Here is a 22,803-nt window from a genome sequence, read left to right on the forward strand (position 1 = left end):
ACGAACACTCAACACAATGACTTGCTTCTCCGTATGTGCACAGCAACACTTCCTCGCATACACATTAGCATTTTCCAAAGGAAACACTGAACAGGTTTCACAATTATGATTTTTTTTTTTTTTTACGGTCAAAATCACTCTTGACACGCTCACGCTAATTGTTCTGGATCATCTTTCAGACACATCCGGTCATTAGGCCTTTGCTGACTTTGAGTGGAAGAGCGGTGGAATGCTTAACTTAAGCCCAATTACAGTTGATGTCTGTACAAATTGGCTTGAATCAAATCTAGTCATTACCACAAATGACCACGTGATGGTAGCAAAGTCTCGCTCAACTATCAATTGTACTCCAGCACAGTCCTACAAATGTTCTCATTCAAGCATTCAGTCTGACTGACCTTTTACGGAAAAGGTCATTTGAAGTCGTGTAATAAAACACAGACGTTGGAATTAGTCTGTCAGTTTCAAGAGTGATACAGTTTGTCTCTTGAAAGCAATTATCTGTGAAAGGTCATCGTATTGAAAGAGGAAATAGACCTTACTGCCACATTTGGTAAGAGACAGTATCCATGAAATTTAACGGTGAACTGTCACTGTACAAAACCCTTCCAATACATTTTTCACAAACCTAATAAGGGGAAGACACTTTTTAAATTGATTATTTTCTGTCCACCTTTTGTCTTGATGGCATCAAGGCATTTTGAGCATAAAGTTTCTATTTCCATCTTCATCCTGAGGAAAAAATAAATAAACCGCCACAGGTTTCCTCCTCATTCCCTTGCCCCTCCCTCAGCCACTGAGTCAGAAATTCCCTTCTCCTGCACTTGCTTGCGCGGCTGTCGGCTAAAGCGCCAACAGGAGAAGGCAAGCACCTCCCTCTCAGCACATATTGAACAGAGGAAGTGCTGCAACAGAGCTACTTAGCAGACTACTCGAGGCAGACTTTTACCTGTCCTTCACCACTGCTGACTGATAGAAACGGCAGGTATGTAACCCTTTGAATTCTAAAGATTTCTTCCTCCTCTCACTGTATTTGCTTGCCAATGCATGATGGGTAAACGCCCTCTCCGGTTGACGTCGGGTCAGCCGCCAGGCAAAACTACTGTGGTTGAGTTTGCAAACAAGGAAGTGATATTGAAGGTGCTCGACTGGCTTAAGAAGCATGCAGTTAAAATGTAACAAAACAGGAGTGCTGAACTGAAGGAAAAAATCTCCTCCTGTCACAGGCTACCACAACTCCAGTATGTGTGGGAGGGAGGACGACTCATGTTTGTGCTGACTTGACACTGTTTTTGACTCCCATGAAACTCCTCGTCATCCTATGTGTTCATAATTGTTTCTTATCTCCCAGCCCATTTCTAGAAAGATATTGAGACATGTGCAAAGGTCATATCTCTGGTAATGTGATTCCATCACATCCAGGAAGGACTTTGAACACTCATTCTCCGACTGTATGTTCACTCGAAAGGGTTAAATAAAAATTGGCAGGGCGGTATTAATACCGCTCGTTAGAGAAGTGAAGTAGGAAAACATCAAACAAAAAGAACCAAGTATGTTTTTGTAACAGGAGAGAACGTATTAGATGAAATCTTTCACTTTTTGTTCCAATTCATTTTGTTTACAGTTAAATCGCATCAACGACTCCAATAATACAGGAAGGAAGCATTAGCTGCAGTTTCTTAGCATCACAACTCATTTTGTGGGGGGCATTTTGTCTTTTCTGTCGACAGAAAATGACATCAAAGACCCTCAGGGCTGGGTTAACAACCGATCAAGCTCTGCTATGTTTGAGTTGATTTCCTATTTAAGAAATATTTTGAATGTCATGGTAATACCAATGACATCTGAACCAGTACACTTGAGTAAACGTCATCCAATCACAAGAAGTGACTATGAAATAAAGCCAACAACATACAATAACACGTATTGATAACAAGCTTGTATTGCTGTATAGTTTTACTCAACTCCAACACAAAAGTATATTTAATATTAGATCAATATTTTGGGGTTACATTTATAAACCACCGTTCCAAAGAGCAGGAATAAAAAAACAGCCTCAAAGTAGTGCTGGTCCTGAATTAAAGATCGATTTTTTAAATCATACAACATATTCCTTGCGTAACAAAATATTCCCATCAGCCTTAATGACATCAGACAGAACGGAAGTAAAGTGATGCAGAACAAAACAACAGAGTGAGTTGACATATCTTTCATTGCAAGGAACGTGGCTGTGGAAAGACAAGAACTGACTGCGAAAGTCATTGTGGCTTGAGAGTAAAAAGCAGGCAGGATGCCAGCATACTTCTCATCACATCACACTATTCTAAAACGATTTCCCACACAAGTATTCCCCCAACTTAAATTCAGCCCTTAGTGGGGATCTTTTGCCTCATCGGTCAAGCACCAGAACTACGGCCAATTGGCAGCTGTAAAATGACCGCATCTGGACTCAGCCAGACAAAGCAGAAAACCAAAAAAAAACAAGTCCACATATTAAAATGTATTATCCTGAAGAAAGTCCCGCTTTTGAATTTCTACTTAACATACGCAGCTGCCTGCCCTTGTGCCCAATTTCCTATGTAATCTGAACTCATATAACACTAAATATAAACTGTTTCTGTGTTCATGCATGCATTCATTGGCGAAGGATGAATTTAGGAGGAGGAAACCAGTGTGGACGTTGTAAGAAGACTGTTTACTTTGCAGAGGAGGTTCTCTGTGACAGTCGGAGATTCCACAAGTCCTGCTTTTTGTGCTGTGAGTTCACTGCTTACTATCTAACTAACCGACTACTTACACTTGCCACAAAAGAGAGGGATCCCAACTATTGACTTGGGAAGGAATATTTGAGTACTTGTACATGGTTGCATGCGCAGATCTCGCCGGGCGTTCTTGGCAATCGCAGCCGGTCACATTTGCCCGTCGACTCATTTCCATCAAACCATTTTCTATATCCCGGTGATCCCATTTAGGGTCACAGCGAATCTGAAGCTGAACCCATTAGGCAAGACACAGACAATACCTCGGGCTGATCTGGGGTCATGACACCATGACAGTTGCATGAAAACACCTTCCCTGGGCCCCTTACGTCTTGTTCATTAATGGCCCAATGTGTAGAATTTAGTGCTACCTAGTGGTGAACTAATAGAATGCAACGACCTTTTGAAGCGGATTCACTATGGCGCCTCACGTTGCAAGCTGACCACCAATTTCTTCAGCACACGTCCAAGCCAAATGTTATCACAAACGACTTCTAGTATTCTCTCAAGTGACAAATTAAGTGCCTTGCATTTGTTACACATCGCTGGCGTCGGGCCAAAGTCTTGTACCTCCAAAACAGTCACTTTTAAGGAGACCACAAAATAATTGGAGATGACTTCATCTACGATTATGTAAAAAAAAAATGTAAATTGCTGTGATAGAACATTTACATTATATTACTGAAATCAATAGTGGGTTTTCAAAATGAATGAACTTTGAAAAATCCAAACATTCTACACACTGTCACTTTAATCATTGTACTAAAGGTTGAATCCCCAGTTGCAAGTGAAAGCATTTTCTGAATGAGGTTCAAGCCGACTGAATTGTGATGATGTTATTTGTGGTTCTTGTCACAATGGCACATTCCTCCAAAGGAATTTAGATTAAAAAAAAACAACTGCTCCGTGAAAGGACTACAGAGTCCACAGCAGAGAGGTCAAAGATGACGTACGCTGGTGAAGACACTCAATATGACTTTGATGTTGCATCTGTTCAGTGGCGTGTAAGAAGCGCTTAGACAGTACAACTGTTGCTGTTCATCTGGATGAAATCTACTGCAAGTCATGCTACAAGAAAAATTACGGGCCAAAGGGTTACGGTTTTGGTGTTGGAGCAGGGACCCTGAACATGGACAAGGGCCAGGGTCAGGGTACCACCCATGAAGAGTGAGTACTATCATATAAAAATGCACAATTCACGTCTGTTTTCAGTCTTTTCAGTCACATCTTGCACCTTATTTCTCACTCAGACCTGCTCCTCATCGCCCGACCACCAACCCCAACCCTTCGAAGTTGGCTCAGAAATTTGGCGGGTCTGAGAAGTGCCCTCGCTGTGGCAAGTCTGTCTACGCTGCGGAGAAAGTGATCGGAGCTGGCAGTGTAAGAAAGAAATACACGTCGGCACACATGCAGAAGAAATAAACTGGAATAAATCATGTTCTATTAAACTGCAGTCATGGCACAAGACGGGCTGTTTCCGCTGCGCCACGTGTGGTAAGGGCCTTGAGTCAACCACGCTTGCTGACAAGGATGGAGAAATCTACTGCAAAGGTATAACAAAGAGCATATTCCTGAGTCCAAACAGCTACAAACAACACTGTCAATTTGTTTTTGTATGTCACAATATTTAAAATCTCAAGTTGTGTGCCCATTCAAAGAGATTGACAATATTATGAAAGACCCAAGAGAGGCCAACCTGTCATAAACACAGGAAGACAGCAGAGGGCGCCGTACTATAGACACACACGAACAAACAGTACACATCAATGGCCCCACACGCAGTGCTCAAAGGATGCCACTTGGTAAAATTTAAAAACCAATAACAATTCTATGGCTTTTACAGCATTTGGCCCAATAAGTAAAATTCAGGGTCCCCCTGACTATGGCCACCATGAACATACAACACGCAAGTGATTTGTAATACGCAGATTTTTGTTGTTTGCATTAGCCTAGCCTAGCAACATCTGTGACCAGTGAACTGAAGCTAATTTCATTAGCCAAATGTTCTCATTTGTCCTACTGCTGTAGTGTTTGGTACATTATGTTTTGCTGCAAAGAAAACATGTAAAAATACAGTACACAGTACATACAGACTCACTTTTAGAATCTAAACCAAAGGGAACTAGTATTTGTAAAGCTATCTGTAAATGATCAGGGAGAGGCACAAACGGGGATTATGTGTAGTATATGGCGTTCAAATGTCATTTCTGATGCCATTGTTTTGCCCTACAGGGTGTTATGCAAAAGACTTTGGCCCAAAGGGGTATGGATATGGAGGTGGGGCCGGAGCTCTGCCACTCACTCAGTAGACGGAACCAATGGAAGAAGAACGGCATCATGTAACACCCAAGCAGCCACAACATTCAATACAAGGGCACAAACCAAACGAATGCGGACGAATGCAAGAACTCTATTAAAATGATACCTCTGCGCATCCGTTTCAATATGGGTCCATACATTTTTTTCATAATGCTAGTGAATCAAGTCAAGTGAATACATCTCTGTGAGAAAAACAAAAAACAAATGATGTAGGTCTTGTATCAGATCTTGTGGTGCAGGTGTACCAAATGCTGAGGAGAGTGGACCTCTGTTACAATAAAGTGCATTCAACTGCAAACTGTAAATTTAGGTTATGTGGCTAAAGACCACATCAGGCTGTTTGACTTGTTGTTTTGGCTTGGTGTACATAATTCAAGGATTCAAGTATAGCAATTATTATTTGCTACCAATCAAATTTGCTTTCCCTTTTCAATAAACATTATAAAAAAGGTATTGACAAGCTGTCAAGCATTCATTTAAGTAAAAATATTTACTGTCAAATTAAATTATATTGACCCAGCATGATAAAACAGCAAGTGTCCGACTGTTACCTAACTTCATAGTTGTAAATAAATAACTACAGAATTACACTGATGTGTTGTATTCTTTATGAAACAGTTTAAAATACATTACTTTTATTTTTCCAGATTTGCCAGACACATGAGGAGTATGTGCACCAAACACTGGGATCGGATCAGTATCGGCGATACCAGCTATATTTGGTATCGGATCAGAAAGTAAATCGTTGACGTTGAACATCACGAAAGCAAACACGTATTATGCATCACAGAGAATTAAAAGTAGCACGGAGAATTAAAAGTGGAAGAGTGACATGCATTCTTGCTTGCAGACATGACACCTATTCATAGTAAACATTCCTGTCATAACACAGCGCTAACACATCACATTGGCATGACCGAATTAAAGTCATCGAAAGTCATGAGTCCGATCCACCCATGAAGTGTATTGTGTCACCGGCCTGGAAGGCATGTCAAGGATGTGAGACATGCAGGATAATTCCCCTCTGTCAATCCACGATACCATCATGGCACTTTTCCTCCACGAAAGAAGGTGGTGATGTTTCTCGTACTTTTACATAGGGCTGGGCGATATGACTGAAAAGTATATCACGATATAAGTGTTTCATATTGGTCGATATCGATATATATTGAATTGTGTTTCTTTTTTTAAACTATTGAGAATAATGACCCGGAGAAAAATACATTTAGGTTATTTTATTTTAATACAATACTTAACCTTTAAGAAGAGGTCAATGTAACTATGAAAGAGTGAAATAAACTGGTCGATATAAAGACTAAATTAAAACTCCATTGTAAAGATAATGTGCTTAGAAGGGCTGAGAAATGTTTGAAAAACTGTCACAATCTAAGTATTTCATATCAGTCAATATTGATAATTGTTGATTTTGTTTTAAACTTTTTCTTTAAATAACAGTTAACTTTTTTGTACATCGTTATGTAGTGTAACGTGCAGTTTGTCCTCCATCAGTGCATTGTAAATGCTTATTTGCATTAGGTCTACCCCAAAGCAGTTGTTGACACATATTAGCCTTCATTCAATGTTCATCCAATGTAAGTGAATAAATACTCTCTTGCAGTGCATACATCATCGTTGACCAACCGTCTTAGGACTACTTTCTCCTTTTAGCGGTCATTTATTTGAGCAAAGTTACAGCGCCCGCTCGCCGGACGCCAGCGTAGCGCATGGCCGCCGGGGCCACGAGCAAGCTCCGTTGAGTTAACAGCTTCTTCCTCGTTGGTTTAAAAGCTGCTTCTTTTTTGGTTTAAATGCTTCCTCTTCATGTTTGGAGGCGGAAGCGCGCTGCCTACATCACGCACCATGCCACGATCGGGTTTGTTTTTCTTTTTTTTCCTATCGAACGTTTTATCGAAGGCATTTTATATTGGTATCAATCACGTGTCAATCGCGATACATATCGATATCGAATTATCGGCCCAGCCCTGCTTTGACATCAATCATCAAATTCTGTTGTCCCTCAGGAATTTTTACACAACTCTTCTTTTATCGTTCTGTTTGTGTGTTAGCATGATTAAGGAAAACACACAGGACACATTTCCGTGAGATTTCAAGGATGGGTAAGGTACAGGCTAAGTCATTTGTTAGGGCTCCAGATGTTATTTTCTTTTTTAAACTACTCTGGAAAACTTTAGACTTTATGAAAAACAGCATACATGTTTGCTTCTTTTGTTGAGCAGTTGGCAGACAGTTTGCATTAGGCAAAAGTGCCATAATAGGATGTAACTAGAATTCATGCCTCTCCACAACGCTTAGGGGAAGAAATCTACAAGTGGGGTTTTGATTCGTGCTGTTGAAGCCTCCCACATGTGCAAATCATGAAGCAGGAGGTTATGCAATCAATGACATTTGTTTTGGTGGGTGTTATAATGTTAATCAGGGAGAAGGATAATGCAAAAACTGCCTTTTTCACTGAATTTTCTGGTGAGGAGCCCATCCCGGAATTATGAACCCCTTACCCATTTGATACAGTATGTGATCCTCTAAAACTAGGATGCACATTTCAGACTTGTGACAAGTGCAATATATTTGCCTTGTTGCCAGCTAACTCCAAAAAAAGACCATAACAACGTAACGACCAATCAAGGCTCAGCTTTAGAAAACAGGTGAACCGTGATTTGTCGTTACCTGAGCCCTGAGCAGTTGTGATGTCCTTTTAAGTCACAGAAGTGACAAAATGGCCCTACCGTAGATGGCCAAAAACGGGTGGATTAACTCTTATTCCACAAACTCAATATTTATCAGAATGTCTTGTTTCAACTATAGTGGGCTTGCATAGAACACATTTTTGAAAAAAAATGTTTGGCTTGACTTCCGCTTTAAAGACGCATTTGCAGTGTTAAAACTGCACATGCACGGCCTGATTCAAATGTATCCTCGCTGCACTAATTTAACTAATCCCTCAAATTGGTGACAATTTTATGGCGGCCGTGCAAGTCACGGTCCCTGTTTTTTTGTTTTGTCTTTTGTTTTCGTTTTTTTTTTTTTTTCTACACCTGCTTTGGCCTTGGCTCAAGGTTGGGAACTGCTTAGTTTGTAGAATGGAAACGCTCCTCCTACCTTAATTGATTTTAGTTTCAGTCACGATAGCTGCACGGGATTTGGCAACAATTTGAAATTCGGTCAGGAGCAGTAAGCAAGCGGCTTCTTCGGATGTCACGAATGAGGAGCGAGGGTGTGTCCGTGTGCACTTTGTCTGTGAACAGGTGCACTGAGGTGGGCGGGAGCGTTCCGCTTTTCCACGCCGGGCATGTTCCAACATATTCACACACTGCACGTTAGCCGGGTAGGCAGTAGCAGCAGCAGCAGCAGCAGCAGCAGCAGCGCCGGCGACGATGTAATGTTGTGTACCTTGCGGTCCCAACACGCGGCATGTGGATTTAACCATCTTTCTGGTGCCCGAACGCTCCCGCCATGTCTCTCACGGCCAAAGTGACGCGTGACGGGCTGCTGGAGAAGCGCAGCAGCGGTCTCCTGCAGCTTTGGAAGAAGAAGCGCTGCGTGCTGACCGAAGAGGGGCTCCGGCTGCGCGGCTGCAAGGGTCAGTCCGCCGCAGCGCACGCGCCCTGCGCGGCGTGGAGCTCGGGCTCCAGAGCCAAGGAGTTGCTCTTCGAACGCATGGTGACAGTGGACTGCGTGGAGTACAAGCGGGGCCTGGTGTACTTCACCGTGGTCATGGCCACCGGCAAGGAGATCGACTTCCGCTGTCCGCAGGACGGTACGGCGTGGAACGCGGAGATCGCCTTGGCTCTGGTCCGTTACAAGAACCTCCAAGCCGTGCAGACTGGGAGGAAGAGACTCCTCTCCACCGCTCACTTGTGCGGCACCGAGCAGGATGACCAGATGTGACGACTTCAGTGGAAGTGCAGATACTTGTATTCAAAAAAAGACAGGTAAAAGTAGAAGTACTGATTCAACTCCTTACATTGGGAATAAAAAATAAAGTACAGACTCTGAAATGTATTCAACATCAAAAAGTAGACACTAAAAATTAAGTGTTATTGTTGCTGGCATCTGTAAAGGCTAAAATACAATTTGCTAATGTTGTGAACTACTGTGTGTTTTTCCTGCCTTAAAAGTCCCCAAATTTCAATCAATTAGTCTCTCAATTGAGATCTGAATCGCACTCTAAAAACAGTTGGGTTAAAAATAACAGAATTTTGGGTCAAAAAAGGACCGATACACAAATTGGGTCAATTTGACCCACTTTTTTGCATTGTTTTGTACAAAAAAAGCCAATTTCTTGGGGTTGTATTGTACAGAACTATACACATTTTTGGGTTGTTTTATGGAAAAAAAAAAAACAAGAAAGTTGGGTCAAATTGACCCAAGTTGTGGATCGGTCCATTTTTGACCCAAAATTGTATAATTTTTAACGCAACTGTTTTTAGAGTATTTTGATCATCTCTATTTAGATTTGTTTTTAAAACCTATTTTGACAAAATAAAGAGTAGAAAGTACACTTTTTTTCAAAAATATGAAGTAAAACTTTAAAAAAGTGCACTCTAAAAACCGAGTCCATTACTTAGGTCTATTTGACCCAACTTTCTGGGTTGTTTTTGCAGAAAAACAACCCCAAAATTGGTAGTTCTGTACAAAACAACCCCAAAACAGTTTGCTGTTTTGTACAAAACAACGCAAGAAGGTGGGTCAAATTGACCCAATTAGTAGATCGGTCCATTTTGGACCCACCTTTTTTTCCAAGTGTGTCAGAAAAAAATAAGTAAAGCTCCCATCTCACTGAGGAACATTTCCGACTGTTGGCGAAGGTAGAAAAATGTGTGTTCAGGTCAGGGTTTGTAAGGATTCGTCAAGGTCGCAAATGTTTGCCAAACTGTCGTCAGACGCCCGGCATACGTTTGCGTGTACTTTTCTTGTCGCAAGGGAATTTTGAACATGACAAGAAAAATCATCAAAACTGTTGCCGAGCGTTTTGCGAACATTTTTGACATTGTGTATCAGAACTATGTTGAAGTGAGTGAAAGCGTTTCATTTAGTACAATTTACATTGTCTCATCTTGTGGCCTGCAATTATTCACAGATTTTTGCTATTTGCGGCAGGGCTCAGCAATATCCCCCACTAGTACACAGTATATTAAAATGATATTTACTCATTCAGTGTGAAATCTGAGCCTTTTTAGTTGAACACAACGGCATTATTCTGTCGTATGATTAGCAACAGATGGACACATTAACTACCTTTAGCTATAAGTCAATTCAAATTTAATTGTTCTGCCTGTCACTATGCATTGTCGGAATTAATAATAGATGAACAATATTTGGGATAAATAACTTTCGGAGCAATTCACTGAAATGGGGCGCTTTCTGCAACACAACTGATGGACTCACACATGTCCTTGTGTGTATGAGGGCAACGTATTAGAAATGTGTCTGGGTATGACCAAGGGTCACTAAGAAATTGAACATCGTCTTGACGTGCAAGCTCTTGTAGGGCTGTGCAATTAATCGAAATTCAATTACAATTACGATTATTACGCTCCACAAAAATTGGCATATTTGTAAAAAAATATATATATATTAATCATTTTATATTCAACATTTACATAAGGAAATCATACTTGAATTTAAACATTTGCACCTTTTTTTGGTATATAACTAATTTTATGAATTTTGTTTGGTCCAAAAGAAACTTATTTACAATTATTTGTCTTTATACTTTTTATGTTTACACATTTTCTTCTTTTGTACCCCCAAAAAATGATCGTTTGAATAATCATGATTTCAATTATTCCCAAAATAATCACGATTAATAATTTTTTTCATAGTCGAGCAGCCCTCAGCTCTTGTATAGTCTCATTAGATTTGGTGCTTCTTATTTTGTGGCCTATTAGTGTAAGTATTGACACATAATGTAAAGATAATATAGAATACATTTGGTGAGTTCAAAAGACTGGAACGGTGAAAGTGCCTTCAAGCATGTCAAATTGACACCAGTCATCCTTAACTCAAAGCAACGTGGAGCCTGTATACATTGGATGAATGCGAGTCCTCAAGGGTGTCATTAAATGTTGGGCCTCTTACCACGCTTCATCTCAATGTTGTATCAGGTGCTAATTGTCACTTAAAAGGATGGAATGAAAACATTCACATTGTTGTTGAGGATGAAGTGGCGCAAAAGAGTGATGTGATTGAAATGTGGCCTCTCCCTGTCGGGAGCCTTGATGGTGACGCAGTCTTCCCGGCATGTACATAAAAGAAGTCTCACTCAAAGCCATTATTAAGTTGCAATTTGAGCCCGGGTAACAACATGGGCCAACCTCTCCCTCAGTTGGCAGCAAAGTATTTTTAGTCACACGCTTGTTTACAGAGGATTTTGGCACTTGAATATATTGTCTGGAAGCTTGCTTGACTGTCCCCATTTGTAACCTCACTTAAACAGAGAGCACGTCTGTTGTTTATTGCAGCCCTAGCCAAACTGCTTTACAACTTCCCAAGACAGACAATTCTCGATATAAAATATATAGACCGGTTGACGAAAATGTTCAAATTCTCAGGCCAGCCATGACAACAATCTTGTTGCTTACTCAAATCCCTCATACGCGCATGACGTGCACGTTTAAGTCTGAACTATGCGCTCACAGGCCAGGAATCTGCAGCGACGCTTCCTTAAGTGAGCCCAGTAGCCCAGTTCCCAAATTAACTTAGTAGCCGTGGCAACAGTGTCGTGTAGCTGCTGTAACATGTCATATTTACATTGATAGATAAGCACGTGTTCTGTTTTTTTTCTCCCCCCTCTAGCATTTCTACATCCTGGGAGTAAACCAATAAGAAGGGCTCTCCAGTCTTTTCCAAATGAAAGGAGGAAGAAGATGACGTGTCACATGAAACGTGGATAACTGTGCTATCAAGACAGTGACGCTTGGATTCTTTCACTGTGTGTGTGTGTGTGTCGATATTTCACAACCCTCTTCCATAAGAGTCACTTTATGTCTTACGTTGGGGATGAATGGTGTATGACTGACTTAAAAACGACCACAACACAGACTGATATTAGCATGCTTGTCTGAAGATCATTATGAAGAATAACTATTTTTGCTCTCATTCATGGTACAATTGCTATCTCATAAAACGCCGTATCGTATAAATAAAACATTACTAATACTGTTGAACAGTGAGCTCCAATGTTTTTGTATAGCCGCCAACCACATGAATGATAAGGTACATGAATCCACGCTTCATTCAGGACACCAAAAGTCCAACGGGAAGCGCTGAGAGCTGAATAACTTGAACACGTGAAACTCAGCAAAGTCTCCCCATCAGCTGGCTCTTATTAGCCACCCCTGGCAGATGTTGCTCATTCAAGCATGTTTTGCATGTCACCAAAACAACAGACTGAGTGTTAGCTGTGCTGCCGAGTCCAAGACATAGAGGGGGGAAAAAGGGTTTATTGTGCCATGGACGTCTTTCATTACACTGTGGAAAACCCCGACGCTGTTGCCACACCTCGTGAGTCAGCAGGGAAGCAACGGTAAGGCAAGAGAGACACCATACATGTACTGTCTGGAAAAACAACTTGAGCCTCATGTCAAGTGACTTGAAAGTTTTGTTCAGTTTAACCAACATACCAAGATGTCAGACAAGAAAACATTCATGTCAACTACTCAATGCAAAGGGTTACATTTTGCTCGTAAACACACGTTATTGTAAGCGATACTGCGGAAAACTATACTGTCAATTGATGAGTGATGATAAAAGTAAGATCTTCGTATTTAATGTGAGCAAGGATCAGGCGCTCAGAATTGCTTTTGGAGCCAGAGTCTTTCTTGTTGTAGCCACTAGGGGGTGTTGCCCTCATCTTTGCAGTTCTGTGAGTGTGCGCTTTATATTTTTAGTTCCCACAAAATGACAGCCTGGGCTACACTGGATGATGTCCTTTACAACTTCAAAGTGTGTTTGAATGAAATTTGACTCAAGATCCAATGGACCAAATGCCATGGCTCTGCTACAAATGTGCAGTATCTTTGTTCATCAAGCTATGCAAGCAACGTACACTAAACCCTCATTTATCATTAGCGCTACATTCCACACAATTTCTGCAATAGACGAAATCCCCGAATTAGTGACCAAATATTATGGTATTATGTATATTTTAAAGTTCCATCCATATGCCTACACTTCATCACCAACCAACCATACAGTATGTGCATGTTAAGTGCAGATATTATTGTCTACTTTGAGTATCACCAACTAAATGTGTGTATGCCTTTTAAAGGAGGGTCTACTTGTGAGAGTTACATGCAAGTGACTATGAGGAGTGACGTGGAAGCAAACATAATATATTACTGAATTGTTATTCCATCAGCCATTGTGGTGTACAATGTTTTTTTTTTATTAGTGTGCTGTATTTAATCAATAAAGCAATTGAAAAGCACCCGTTGTATATCACAATTCTTTCTAACCAGCAGTGGTAGGCTTCAACGAGCTAACGATGCTTACGTTACCAGAGATGTGCAGTTAAATTGACTATACTGTGCAAATAAAAATCTGTGATGAACCCACAAAAAACGTGATATAGTGAGGGACGACTTTATAGTGACTGTCAGAACAATTAAATCAGTGGTGTCAAACTCATTTTTGTCACGGGTCATTATGGTTTTCCTTCGGAGGGGCATTATACTGTCAACCCAAATAACATGATTGATTGAATCATTTTACGTAATATACAACAAAAATGATGAATAACTAATTTTGGAATCAGAGGCCATTAAAAACTGCTTATTAAAAAAATATGACATTTTTTAATGAAAAGTGGGATTCTTGCAATATTTCAAGGTTTTTATAAGCGAAGACAATTTGCAATTTTGGCAAGAAACATTTAGTCGATGCACATCATTTGCTTTTGTGGGCCACATGAAATGATGTGCCGGACCAGATCTGCCCCCGGACCTTGAGTTTGACGTTTGTGAATTAAATGGTCTTCCACTAGATGGCAGCAGGTACATTATTAACATATATAGGCTATTCACTTTGTGTGACAAAGAAATTCTCGCGACGGTGAATAAGCGGCATTGTTAGTCCATCATATCGTCGCTGTCCTGTGAAAAACACTTACGACCATTTTTTTTTACGTGGATGGTATTTCCACATTACAGATATCGCATTAACGTGAAAATTGTAATTTTTTTCCAAAATTGGACATAAGTGTTTTTCACAGGACAGCGACGATGTATAAGTCCGTTATAAGTCCGTCCCTTAGAAGTGAAACCACCGTCTTGCGTTGCCACTCGCTAGTGATGGCGAAATGAAGCGTCATGAAGCACTTGTGATGTTTTTTTATTTTTACTCCTCTAGACGGTGCTGTTGGTTTAAAGATAAAGGTTAGTGCAATGAAAATAAATTACATTTCGAACTGCACGTTCACCATTTAAAGGAGTAAAAAACGATGACAAGTGCTTCATGAAGCTTCATTTGTCCATCACTACTCGCTATATGCATTCAACCTGAATTTATTGATTTCTCTGCAGCATTTTCACGTTATTTTCTGTCTCCAAGGTGAAAATACCACAGTATCTGATCACATATCTGATCATCGGTGAGCTGACTGTTGACTACAACCTTAGTCTTTAGTGCCTCCACAGCAAAATGAGAGAATTCATTCGCCATTGAAATGCGTTTTTAGACCATCAGCACACAATGCTCCATAAATTAAAAGGCCGAGTTGGTTCAGCTGCCATGCGAGGGACAACCGCAATAAGGACCCATCTTCCATTGTCACCCTAACCTTCTTCACGAAGTTTGAAGTCCCTTTTTAACAACGTCTCACCGTGGGCTGTCGGAGCCAGATCTCATCCCAGAGAGAAGCGGGATGGCTGATGGGAAGTGTGTATGTGGGGGGGCCGACGTAGATTACGCAGTGAGAAAAATAGGGGTGACTAATAATAGCCTCCACTAACAACAGAGAAGGAGAAGTGAGATGATGGGAGGTGCAGTTAAATAGAGGGGCGCCCAATTGCTTTGCTCATCTCTGATTTTGCCCATCGTTTTGCGGTCGCATCTTCTTTGCCTCTTCTGTCACTGGTAAGATCCTCAGTATGTGATTGTATACCACTCCCAGATTCTATGATACTATTACTAGTTTGTTTACGACAACGCCGAAAATTTGGATAAAGTTGCATGCAATGCTTTCCATTGTTACTGACTGAGATGTACGCCAGATGTATTCTAAATCGGTTTAACATTTACCTTTAACCTACACCGTCACAATAATATTATTAAGTGTGTCAATCCAATGAAATGGTCTCTCTGCAGGAATATCATTTTATAAATCGTAGCTTTGAAAAATCATAAGGGTTACCGAGCAAAATCTGCAGGCTTGCATGATCTGTGCGTGCACTGAACCTTTGGTGGCTTGTTATTTTTTTCCATTTTTTGGCATTACATTGCAAAGTTGGCTTCACCACAGAGGTTTTAAAGCATCTTATGAGTTATTGTAGGTAAATCCCTGGACCAGGCCGGTCTGCTTCATAGCCCAATCGGTCTCCACAGCTGTCTATCAGATGTCCCCCGTGTCTATTTGGGGAGACGGGCCATTCAGATTCCTCCGGCAAGATAATCCCATGGAGAAAGACGGGGACAGGGGACAGAACTGGATGAGGCTCAGCTATCTGTTTGGAATCTTCCTAATCCGCTGGAGCAGTCCTTGGATGTGCGTTGGGGTGTGGTGTGCATCAGGGATGTGACCCTCGTTGGAGTGTGAGGGATGGAGAAGGGGTGAAATAATGTCAGACCGAGTCATGTAAGTCAGGCACTTGGCATCTGACAGCGGTGAAAAGACCAGTCCATTGAGGACTGAAGATCAGGTGAAAACAACTGACAAGTGCGCTCGAGTTTTCACGAACACGCCAGTTCTCACATTTAATGTGATGAGATCCAAGACCGGAATTCAGGATCAGGGCTAGGGAGGATTCGGTTTTTCTCGTTGCACTTGTTGTTAGCAGTGGTGTTCCTTATGTGAACTACTGTAAACCACAAATGAAATCGCCAAATAATTTTATTCATATTTGAAGAGCTATACTGTGAATCAGTTTGATGACAGGTCATTTATTTACTCTGACCTTTTACAGAAATTTAACAAACAATTTTATTCTGTTATAAAAATTCATTGACTTAGTTTGACAAAAAGGACAATTGTACACAATGGAACAGCAAGATTGTTTTTTTTTTTATTAAAGAGTTCTTCCTCTCAAGGTTATTATTTAAACTTCCCTGATAGTTTTACGCATTATCATCTTCGTAAAAACATCCTCTATTCAATTGCATTAGTCCGTGAAAGCACGCTTGATAACATAGCATGCATGTTAGTCTACTGCACTGCGTTCTGTGAAAATATATGTATTGATTCTCCCTGTAAGAAGAAAGTTAGTGTGGACTGCATGGAGAGAACGTTAACCAGCAGGATGGTGAAATTTTGCGTAATTGGCCTGCTGACAGATGCACTTTGAGCAAGATGCATGCAAAGATGATGTGACGCAATGACTGTCTTAGTGAGTGTCTCTTCGATCTCTCCTCCAGGGGGATTCCATCACCAGGATGCCTGAGAATTTGTGAGTGATGATGTGTTCTTATTATAGATTATTCAGATGCACACACATACACAGTTAAACCCAAAATGATTAATATTCGCTTAAAGTGACTTTTTGTTTAATGTGTATTTTCTACATGGAAATGACACAAGAATATGGGAAAGGTTTCTTGGAAGTTCTCCACGAGATAGCTATGACAAACAGTTTCTAATTGCATTGCTTTTTACATTTTGAGAAATTAGTCATATTGCTTATTTAATATAATGTGCGGCATTATAATCCACAACACATTCAGAACCTTGGATTCACCTGTATTGTAAAAATATATAGATATTCTTTGACATGGAATAATTGTGGGAAAATTACCACAAATATCATGAGTATAGGATTTTTTTTTTACCTCAAAATATTTTCAACATAATGTTTAACATAACGTTGCCCAAAAACAACTTTTTAAATATTTACATTTTTTTCTTTTTCTTTTTTTTTTTTTCTTAACATTTTGGGTGGGTGGGGGTGACTCCACCCGCCCTTATTATGTAAAACACATCTATAATCTTTATCAGTGGTTTTTGAAGAGGTTTTTGGGTTTACAATATTTCTTATTTCAATGGGCGTCAATTATAAGGGTCGGTCTACTCTTATTCAATTTATTTAACTCAACATTAGGCCAGGGTATGAATAACAACATAAAGAACTGAAACATTTCACAGCATCAACTGTCTTGTTTTCAATAAATGTTTTCTCCTCTTGACCGTGTCTTTCTCTTACAGGCCCGAGGTAAGATATGATTTACAGGAACACCAATTCAGAAAGCACAACTGTCAACATAACCACCAAGACTAGTTGAGCAGTTACTGTACATCATGTCATCTTCTTCATCCAGAGAAAACCAAAGATTTCAGCTTCAAGGAAGCTAATGCTCAAGGTTAGAGGAACTACAAACACCGTTTTGGCCACCGGTGGGCAGCAGATATCCTGCTCTGCAGTCAGGGTGTTCTTTCTTTTTTTCCTTTTTCAGAGTCTGATGGTGGCGAAGGCCAAGGAGGAACTAGAGCAAGAGATCCTTGACAAAGAACGGGAGAAACATAGATACCTGGCCGAAAGAGCCCCATCCCTCAACATCAACCACATGAGTGTGGCGCAGTTACAGGTGCAGAACACAAATGACACCTCAGTCATTCAAAATGAGGAGAATTGCTGTTATTCTCTAACAGGCAACTACAAAAGTGGAAATCAACCCAAAGATATTTCTCTCAAGAATATGTTCCCAGCAGGCCGACTAGTTGAAACACGGCAATCTGATTAATATTGCGTTTGTGGAATAGGAGTTAAGCACCAAAATCCAACCGTTTTCAGCCATCACAGGGGGCGGCCATTTTGTCATTTCTGTCGACTGAAAATGGCATCACAACTGCTCAGGTAACGACCAATAACGACCCAGTTTCAGAAAACAGGTGAGCCGTGATTGGTCGTTACCTGAGCCCTGAGCCGTTGTGATGTCATTTTCAGTCGTTAAGAGGAAGCTCAAGACACATCTTTTTAGTTTGTCTTTTAAGTAATTTTAAGTAATTTACTTTTTCTTTTGATTGAAGATTATTTTTATCTTATCTTACTGATTTGAGTCCTTAGACTATACTACTGTTTTGTCTTTTAGTTTTGTTGTTCTCTGCTGTTGTTAGCTTCCCTTCCCGCGGGAGCTGTCCGGGTGGCCGGCGGCCTCTACACTTTGTGTGGGGTCCGCCTGTCTAATCCGGGCCGGGGGTCTCTGTGGTGGTGGCACCCCTGTGGCCGTGGGCTGTGATTCCCCTCAGCGCGGATGAGTTCCCCTTGGGTACCCGTTCCTCATGGTTTCTCTGTGCCTTGTCATGTCTTTTTAACACATTTTATCAGGTTGTGCACTTTGTGTGGGTGTGTGTGAGTGAATGCTCATGTACTGGTGGATATATGTCTTTGGGTTTGTTGGGAGGGAGGGCTTGAACGGATCTTCTTTTTATGTTGTGTTTTGGATGTTTTACAGCACTTTGAGTTGCATTTATATGTTTGAAAAGTGCTATATAAATAAAATGTGATTGATTGATTGATTGACAGAAGTGACAAAATGGCCGCCCCCGGAGATGACTAAAAATGGGTGGATTAACTCTTATCCTACAAACGCAATATTTATCTGAATGCCTTGTTTCAACTAGTGGGCTTGCATAGAACATATTCTTGAAAAACATATGTTTGGGTTGACTTCCTCTTTTAGCACCCTGAACAGTATTTATTTGTGTGTGTCTTTTACACATAGGATCTGTGCAGAGAGCTACATGTAAAAATTGACACGGTAGATGAGGAGCGATATGATATTGAGGCCAAAGTGATGCTCAACACACGAGAGGTACATCACCTGCTACATGCACGCCCATTCGCTTTCAATCATAACCTGCAACCTTGTACATTGGCATTTCTGATAAGAAGTCTCTCTCCCTGGTCCAGATTAAAGACTTGAGCATCAAGGTGTTGGACCTGAGGGGGAAATTCAAGAGGCCCCCCCTACGCCGCGTACGCGTGTCTGCCGACGCCATCCTGCGCTCGCTGCTGGGCTCCAAGCATAAAGTATCTATGGATCTGCGAGCCAACCTCAAGTCCGTAAAGAAGGAGGACACGGAAAAGGTACGTGCAGTGTGCACTTCAAAACAAAGCTCATACATGCACATGAACGCCATTTGAGAGCCACAGCAAGACAAGGTATGCAGATAGATGGGGTCGCTAGTGCTAAATAATGTGAAAAGCGTGTGACTAAAGTGTAGTCGGGATACAGAGCCGTGGGCCGGTAAGTTGTTGCGACTTTGTATGGAAGAGGAGAAGCCGAATCCAAGACAATGATAGCATTGTACACAGAAGGGAAGCCTTTGTGTACAGTTGTGCTTACTGTTCACTGTATGTGTGTGTATGTGTGTGTGTTCAGTCAATAGATGTACTGTAAACCCTACCCCTGTAAACCCTATTAACTCATTCACTGCCAGACATTTTCAGACCCATTTTTACTGTTTGAAAAAACATTGAAAAAAAAGTTAAAGCATTAATTATGGAGATTAAATTTAGATTTCATAACGCACTAAAAAAAATAACTCAGTTTTATTTATTTCCTGTAGCACAGGGGTGCCCACACTTTTTCAGCCTGAGAGCTACTTATGACATGACCGAGTCAAAATGATCTACCACCTACTAAAAATGCAAAACACATTATTTATAAATATATTGAGGATTATTTTTTATATGAACCGTATATGCTGGTGTACTTTGCTTGACTGTATCAACCTATATAGCACAATACAACAAAAAACATGTTTTGTAATTACCTTACTCTGATGACTTGCACTAAATGGAATCAGCCAGGGACGCATAGTTCGGACAGTAGCTGCTGATAGCCAGCCTCAAGCAAATTTGCAGCAACCACAATCCGCCCTTTCGCCCCAATCGGCGCTTATAAAAACAAGTCAACTTTTTTGCACACTACGCTAATGCTAACAATATTGCGGGCCGCCGAGTGAACAGGACGCTGTGTGGCTGTGTGTGACTTAGTATACCCGATGCTGATTGGCTGCCGCGAGGCGAGATGGCAAAAAAGTTGACTTGTTTTATATGAGCCGAATGGAGCGAATGGGCGGATTTCCGGTGGTTCGCGCCGCGTCCCACCGCTCCAAACGCGTCATTCGCGCCGCTTTGCGCGCAACCGCGCCCGCCCTCGCGAACTACATTGACCAATTCAAATGCGCCGCCAGAAATGCTCCCAACACAGTTGGTGTGAGCGTAGCATGAACGTAGCAATACGTAGTATTGAGGACGGATGATAGGCTGGCGATCTACCCACAACGCCTTTGCGATCGACCAGTCGATCGCGATCGACGTATTGGGCACCCCTGCTGTAGCAGATGACTTCTGCTCACTGTGCAGCCAAACTTAGCCAAACTGTCGGAAAGATGGACTTTGACGTAGTTTTACTTCAAAAAGTTGCTTGACAGCTCATTGGAGAAATCCAAAATAATTTGCACACTTTGCCTAATTCAAATACAATATTAGTTAGTTAGTTAGTTAGTTAGTTCGCCTTTGTACTGGTATTTTACTGTATGTACTGTTGTATTTTACAGGAAAATAATTGTATTCAAGGATCAAAGACAGCTATTAGAGCAGTCTTTGAATCGAAATATTCTTTCATTTTTTTCCCACATCAATGCCAAGAGTTTACTCAAGTAAATATCAGTTCCAAGCTTTGTAAAAAATTGTAGTTGAAAAATATGATTAATCGCGATCAGTTATGGAAAATTTTGAGATTAATTAGTTAAAACATTTGAATCGCTTGACAGCACTAAAAAATATAAATAAGTTCCTTCCTTGTTACAAGCGATACTTTCAAAACTCAAAGGAATCGATCCATTTTGTCTGTACCGCAGAAGAGGCCAGTGGAGGACAGCGACTGGAGGAAAAATGTGGAGGCCATGTCAGGCATGGAGGGAAGAAAGAAGATGTTCGACGCTGCCAAGGGTTCTGCGCAGTGAACTCGCAACATGAGCTCCTCCCGCGGCCCGTGGCTGCTTTCTCACAACACACTTCAGCTTCTTCGGTACATGCAAGGCAATGTCCAAAACCACACAGCTTTATTTGCTGTAACTTTGTGATATGATTATATGGCTATTGGCTTTAGGACTATTTTCATTGTCATTTACCGGTAATATGTATTTGAAAGCACTGGAGTAGTGACAAACAGTCACAAAACTTTCATCCAAATAAAACCAATCAGATTTCTTTGTCATGTTTTGTGTTACTGTCAAATAACAGCTTTAAAGTATTTAGGCTCAAGTCACACACTGGAGTCTCGACCCGGCCGAAGCACTTCTGCGCCGTGAAGCGGACACTTCAAGGCCGTCCTTCAACCCCCAAACATTCATGTGCACCCACAAAACCCATAGCTGTGCCTCCCAGTAGGATGACTTAAAAAAAAAAGAAAATACAATCATTCAAAGGGTTTGATGCCCAATGTTAACATATTTTTTAATCAAATAAGTCTGACGACCACCACATGACCTCAGAATCTGTCTGCCTCTGCCCTGATCGAATTTACTAATTTTAGGTTATATTTTATCTGCCATCAGTATTTGGTGCACATGTCAATGCAGAACTGCAAGTGCAATTATCAAAATTATTGTTATTGTAGGACAGCACAACACTTATAGTAACAAAGTGGAATGAGGTGAGGCAGTGCGCACGAGTCGGACAGGGGTCAGAGTCCAAATTAACAGGGCTTCAAGAATGGGCGAAACCTGAGAGCAAACAATACTGGGACTCACACACCCAACTGGATACACATTGAAAGGTTTTGCCTATATTTGAAAACAATATTATGTGGGGACAAATGTCTGCTTTATGTTTAGTCACTAGTATTCAGTGTGTAATTAGGAACGGCTGGATTCGGTACACAAGAACTTTGTAGGACTAGGTGTAAAATAAATGCATGAGAGTCAGTGAGGATTTGCCATATTAGGGTTACTTGAAAACATAGATTTTATACATTACAGCAGGGATTTATGCATGCAAACGTTTTTGTGAAAAAAAGGGAGTACAGTTTGCGTTGCAGGTTGCAAGCATGAACTGAGAATTGTCCTGTTTACATGTTGGACACCAGGGGGCATCACTGGATTCATTGCATTTAAGCATGCGAGAGCTTCAATTCTGATTCATGACATGGTTTCAGTTATACTCTTTAATACGATGGAAAGGTTTCACAGGGCTATTTCTAGGCAGGGAGAGTAAGGCAGAGGAAACGGAAGAAAACTAATGGTTCACATATAACCATGTAGCTTGTGCGATGTGTGTCCCTGATATCCCTTTAATTTAGTAGCTACCCTGAACTGAATAAACGGCACTGAAAAAGTTTGAATGCAAAATAGTGCTAATAGTAGTAGCGTACCACAGAACACACATGCACCATCATCCCTCAGTGCATCATTTCCCTTCAGTTATTGTTTAATTCTGTCAGAAAGGGTGTCTCTCGCTCTCTCTCGCTCTCTCTCTCTCTCCCCAGCTCCTCTCTCCTTCTGTTTCTCTCTCTCTCTCTCTCTCTCTCTCTTTCTCTCTCTCTTTCT

General features: G+C 41.0%; 3 protein-coding genes across 3 annotated transcripts; all 3 read left to right on the forward strand.

Annotated features, from left to right (window-relative positions):
• The first annotated feature begins 818 nt into the window (after positions 1–818).
• LOC147152930 (cysteine and glycine-rich protein 1-like) lies at positions 819–5,668 on the forward strand. Its single transcript, XM_086044746.1, has 6 exons — positions 819–985; positions 2,648–2,757; positions 3,758–3,926; positions 4,010–4,139; positions 4,214–4,310; positions 4,992–5,668. The coding sequence occupies exons 2-6, from the start codon at positions 2,649–2,651 to the stop codon at positions 5,066–5,068; spliced, it is 582 nt and encodes a 193-aa protein (XP_085900872.1). The 5' UTR covers positions 819–985; position 2,648; the 3' UTR covers positions 5,069–5,668.
• Positions 5,669–8,224: 2,556 nt separating this feature from the next.
• Positions 8,225–12,265, forward strand: phlda3 (pleckstrin homology-like domain, family A, member 3). The gene is made up of 2 exons (XM_086043093.1): positions 8,225–9,028; positions 11,895–12,265. Exon 1 carries the CDS (start codon positions 8,550–8,552, stop codon positions 8,982–8,984), a length of 435 nt encoding a protein of 144 aa, XP_085899219.1. The 5' UTR covers positions 8,225–8,549; the 3' UTR covers positions 8,985–9,028; positions 11,895–12,265.
• Positions 12,266–17,456: 5,191 nt separating this feature from the next.
• On the forward strand, positions 17,457–21,448 carry tnni1a (troponin I type 1a (skeletal, slow)). The gene is made up of 5 exons (XM_086043104.1): positions 17,457–17,606; positions 17,700–17,831; positions 18,969–19,058; positions 19,157–19,333; positions 21,115–21,448. The coding sequence occupies exons 1-5, from the start codon at positions 17,598–17,600 to the stop codon at positions 21,217–21,219; spliced, it is 513 nt and encodes a 170-aa protein (XP_085899230.1). The 5' UTR covers positions 17,457–17,597; the 3' UTR covers positions 21,220–21,448.
• The last annotated feature ends 1,355 nt before the right edge of the window (positions 21,449–22,803 follow it).

The sequence above is a fragment of the Filicampus tigris genome, chromosome 1 (genome assembly GCF_054856515.1).
Source record: "Filicampus tigris isolate MCC_2025a chromosome 1, RoL_Ftig_1.0, whole genome shotgun sequence".
In the NCBI taxonomy this organism is placed as follows: Eukaryota; Metazoa; Chordata; class Actinopteri; order Syngnathiformes; family Syngnathidae; genus Filicampus; species Filicampus tigris.

Coding starts and splice junctions, on each gene's coding strand:
- LOC147152930 (XM_086044746.1), top strand. CDS start 2,649: ATGAATTTAGGAGGAGGAAACCAGTGTGGACGTTGTAAGAAGACTGTT. Junction 2,758..3,757: donor CAAGTCCTGCTTTTTGTGCT/GTGAGTTCACTG, acceptor GCATCTGTTCAG/TGGCGTGTAAGAAGCGCTTA. Junction 4,140..4,213: donor AAGTGATCGGAGCTGGCAGT/GTAAGAAAGAAA, acceptor ATTAAACTGCAG/TCATGGCACAAGACGGGCTG.
- phlda3 (XM_086043093.1), top strand. CDS start 8,550: ATGTCTCTCACGGCCAAAGTGACGCGTGACGGGCTGCTGGAGAAGCGC.
- tnni1a (XM_086043104.1), top strand. Junction 19,059..19,156: donor TGATGCTCAACACACGAGAG/GTACATCACCTG, acceptor TCCCTGGTCCAG/ATTAAAGACTTGAGCATCAA. Junction 19,334..21,114: donor AGAAGGAGGACACGGAAAAG/GTACGTGCAGTG, acceptor TCTGTACCGCAG/AAGAGGCCAGTGGAGGACAG.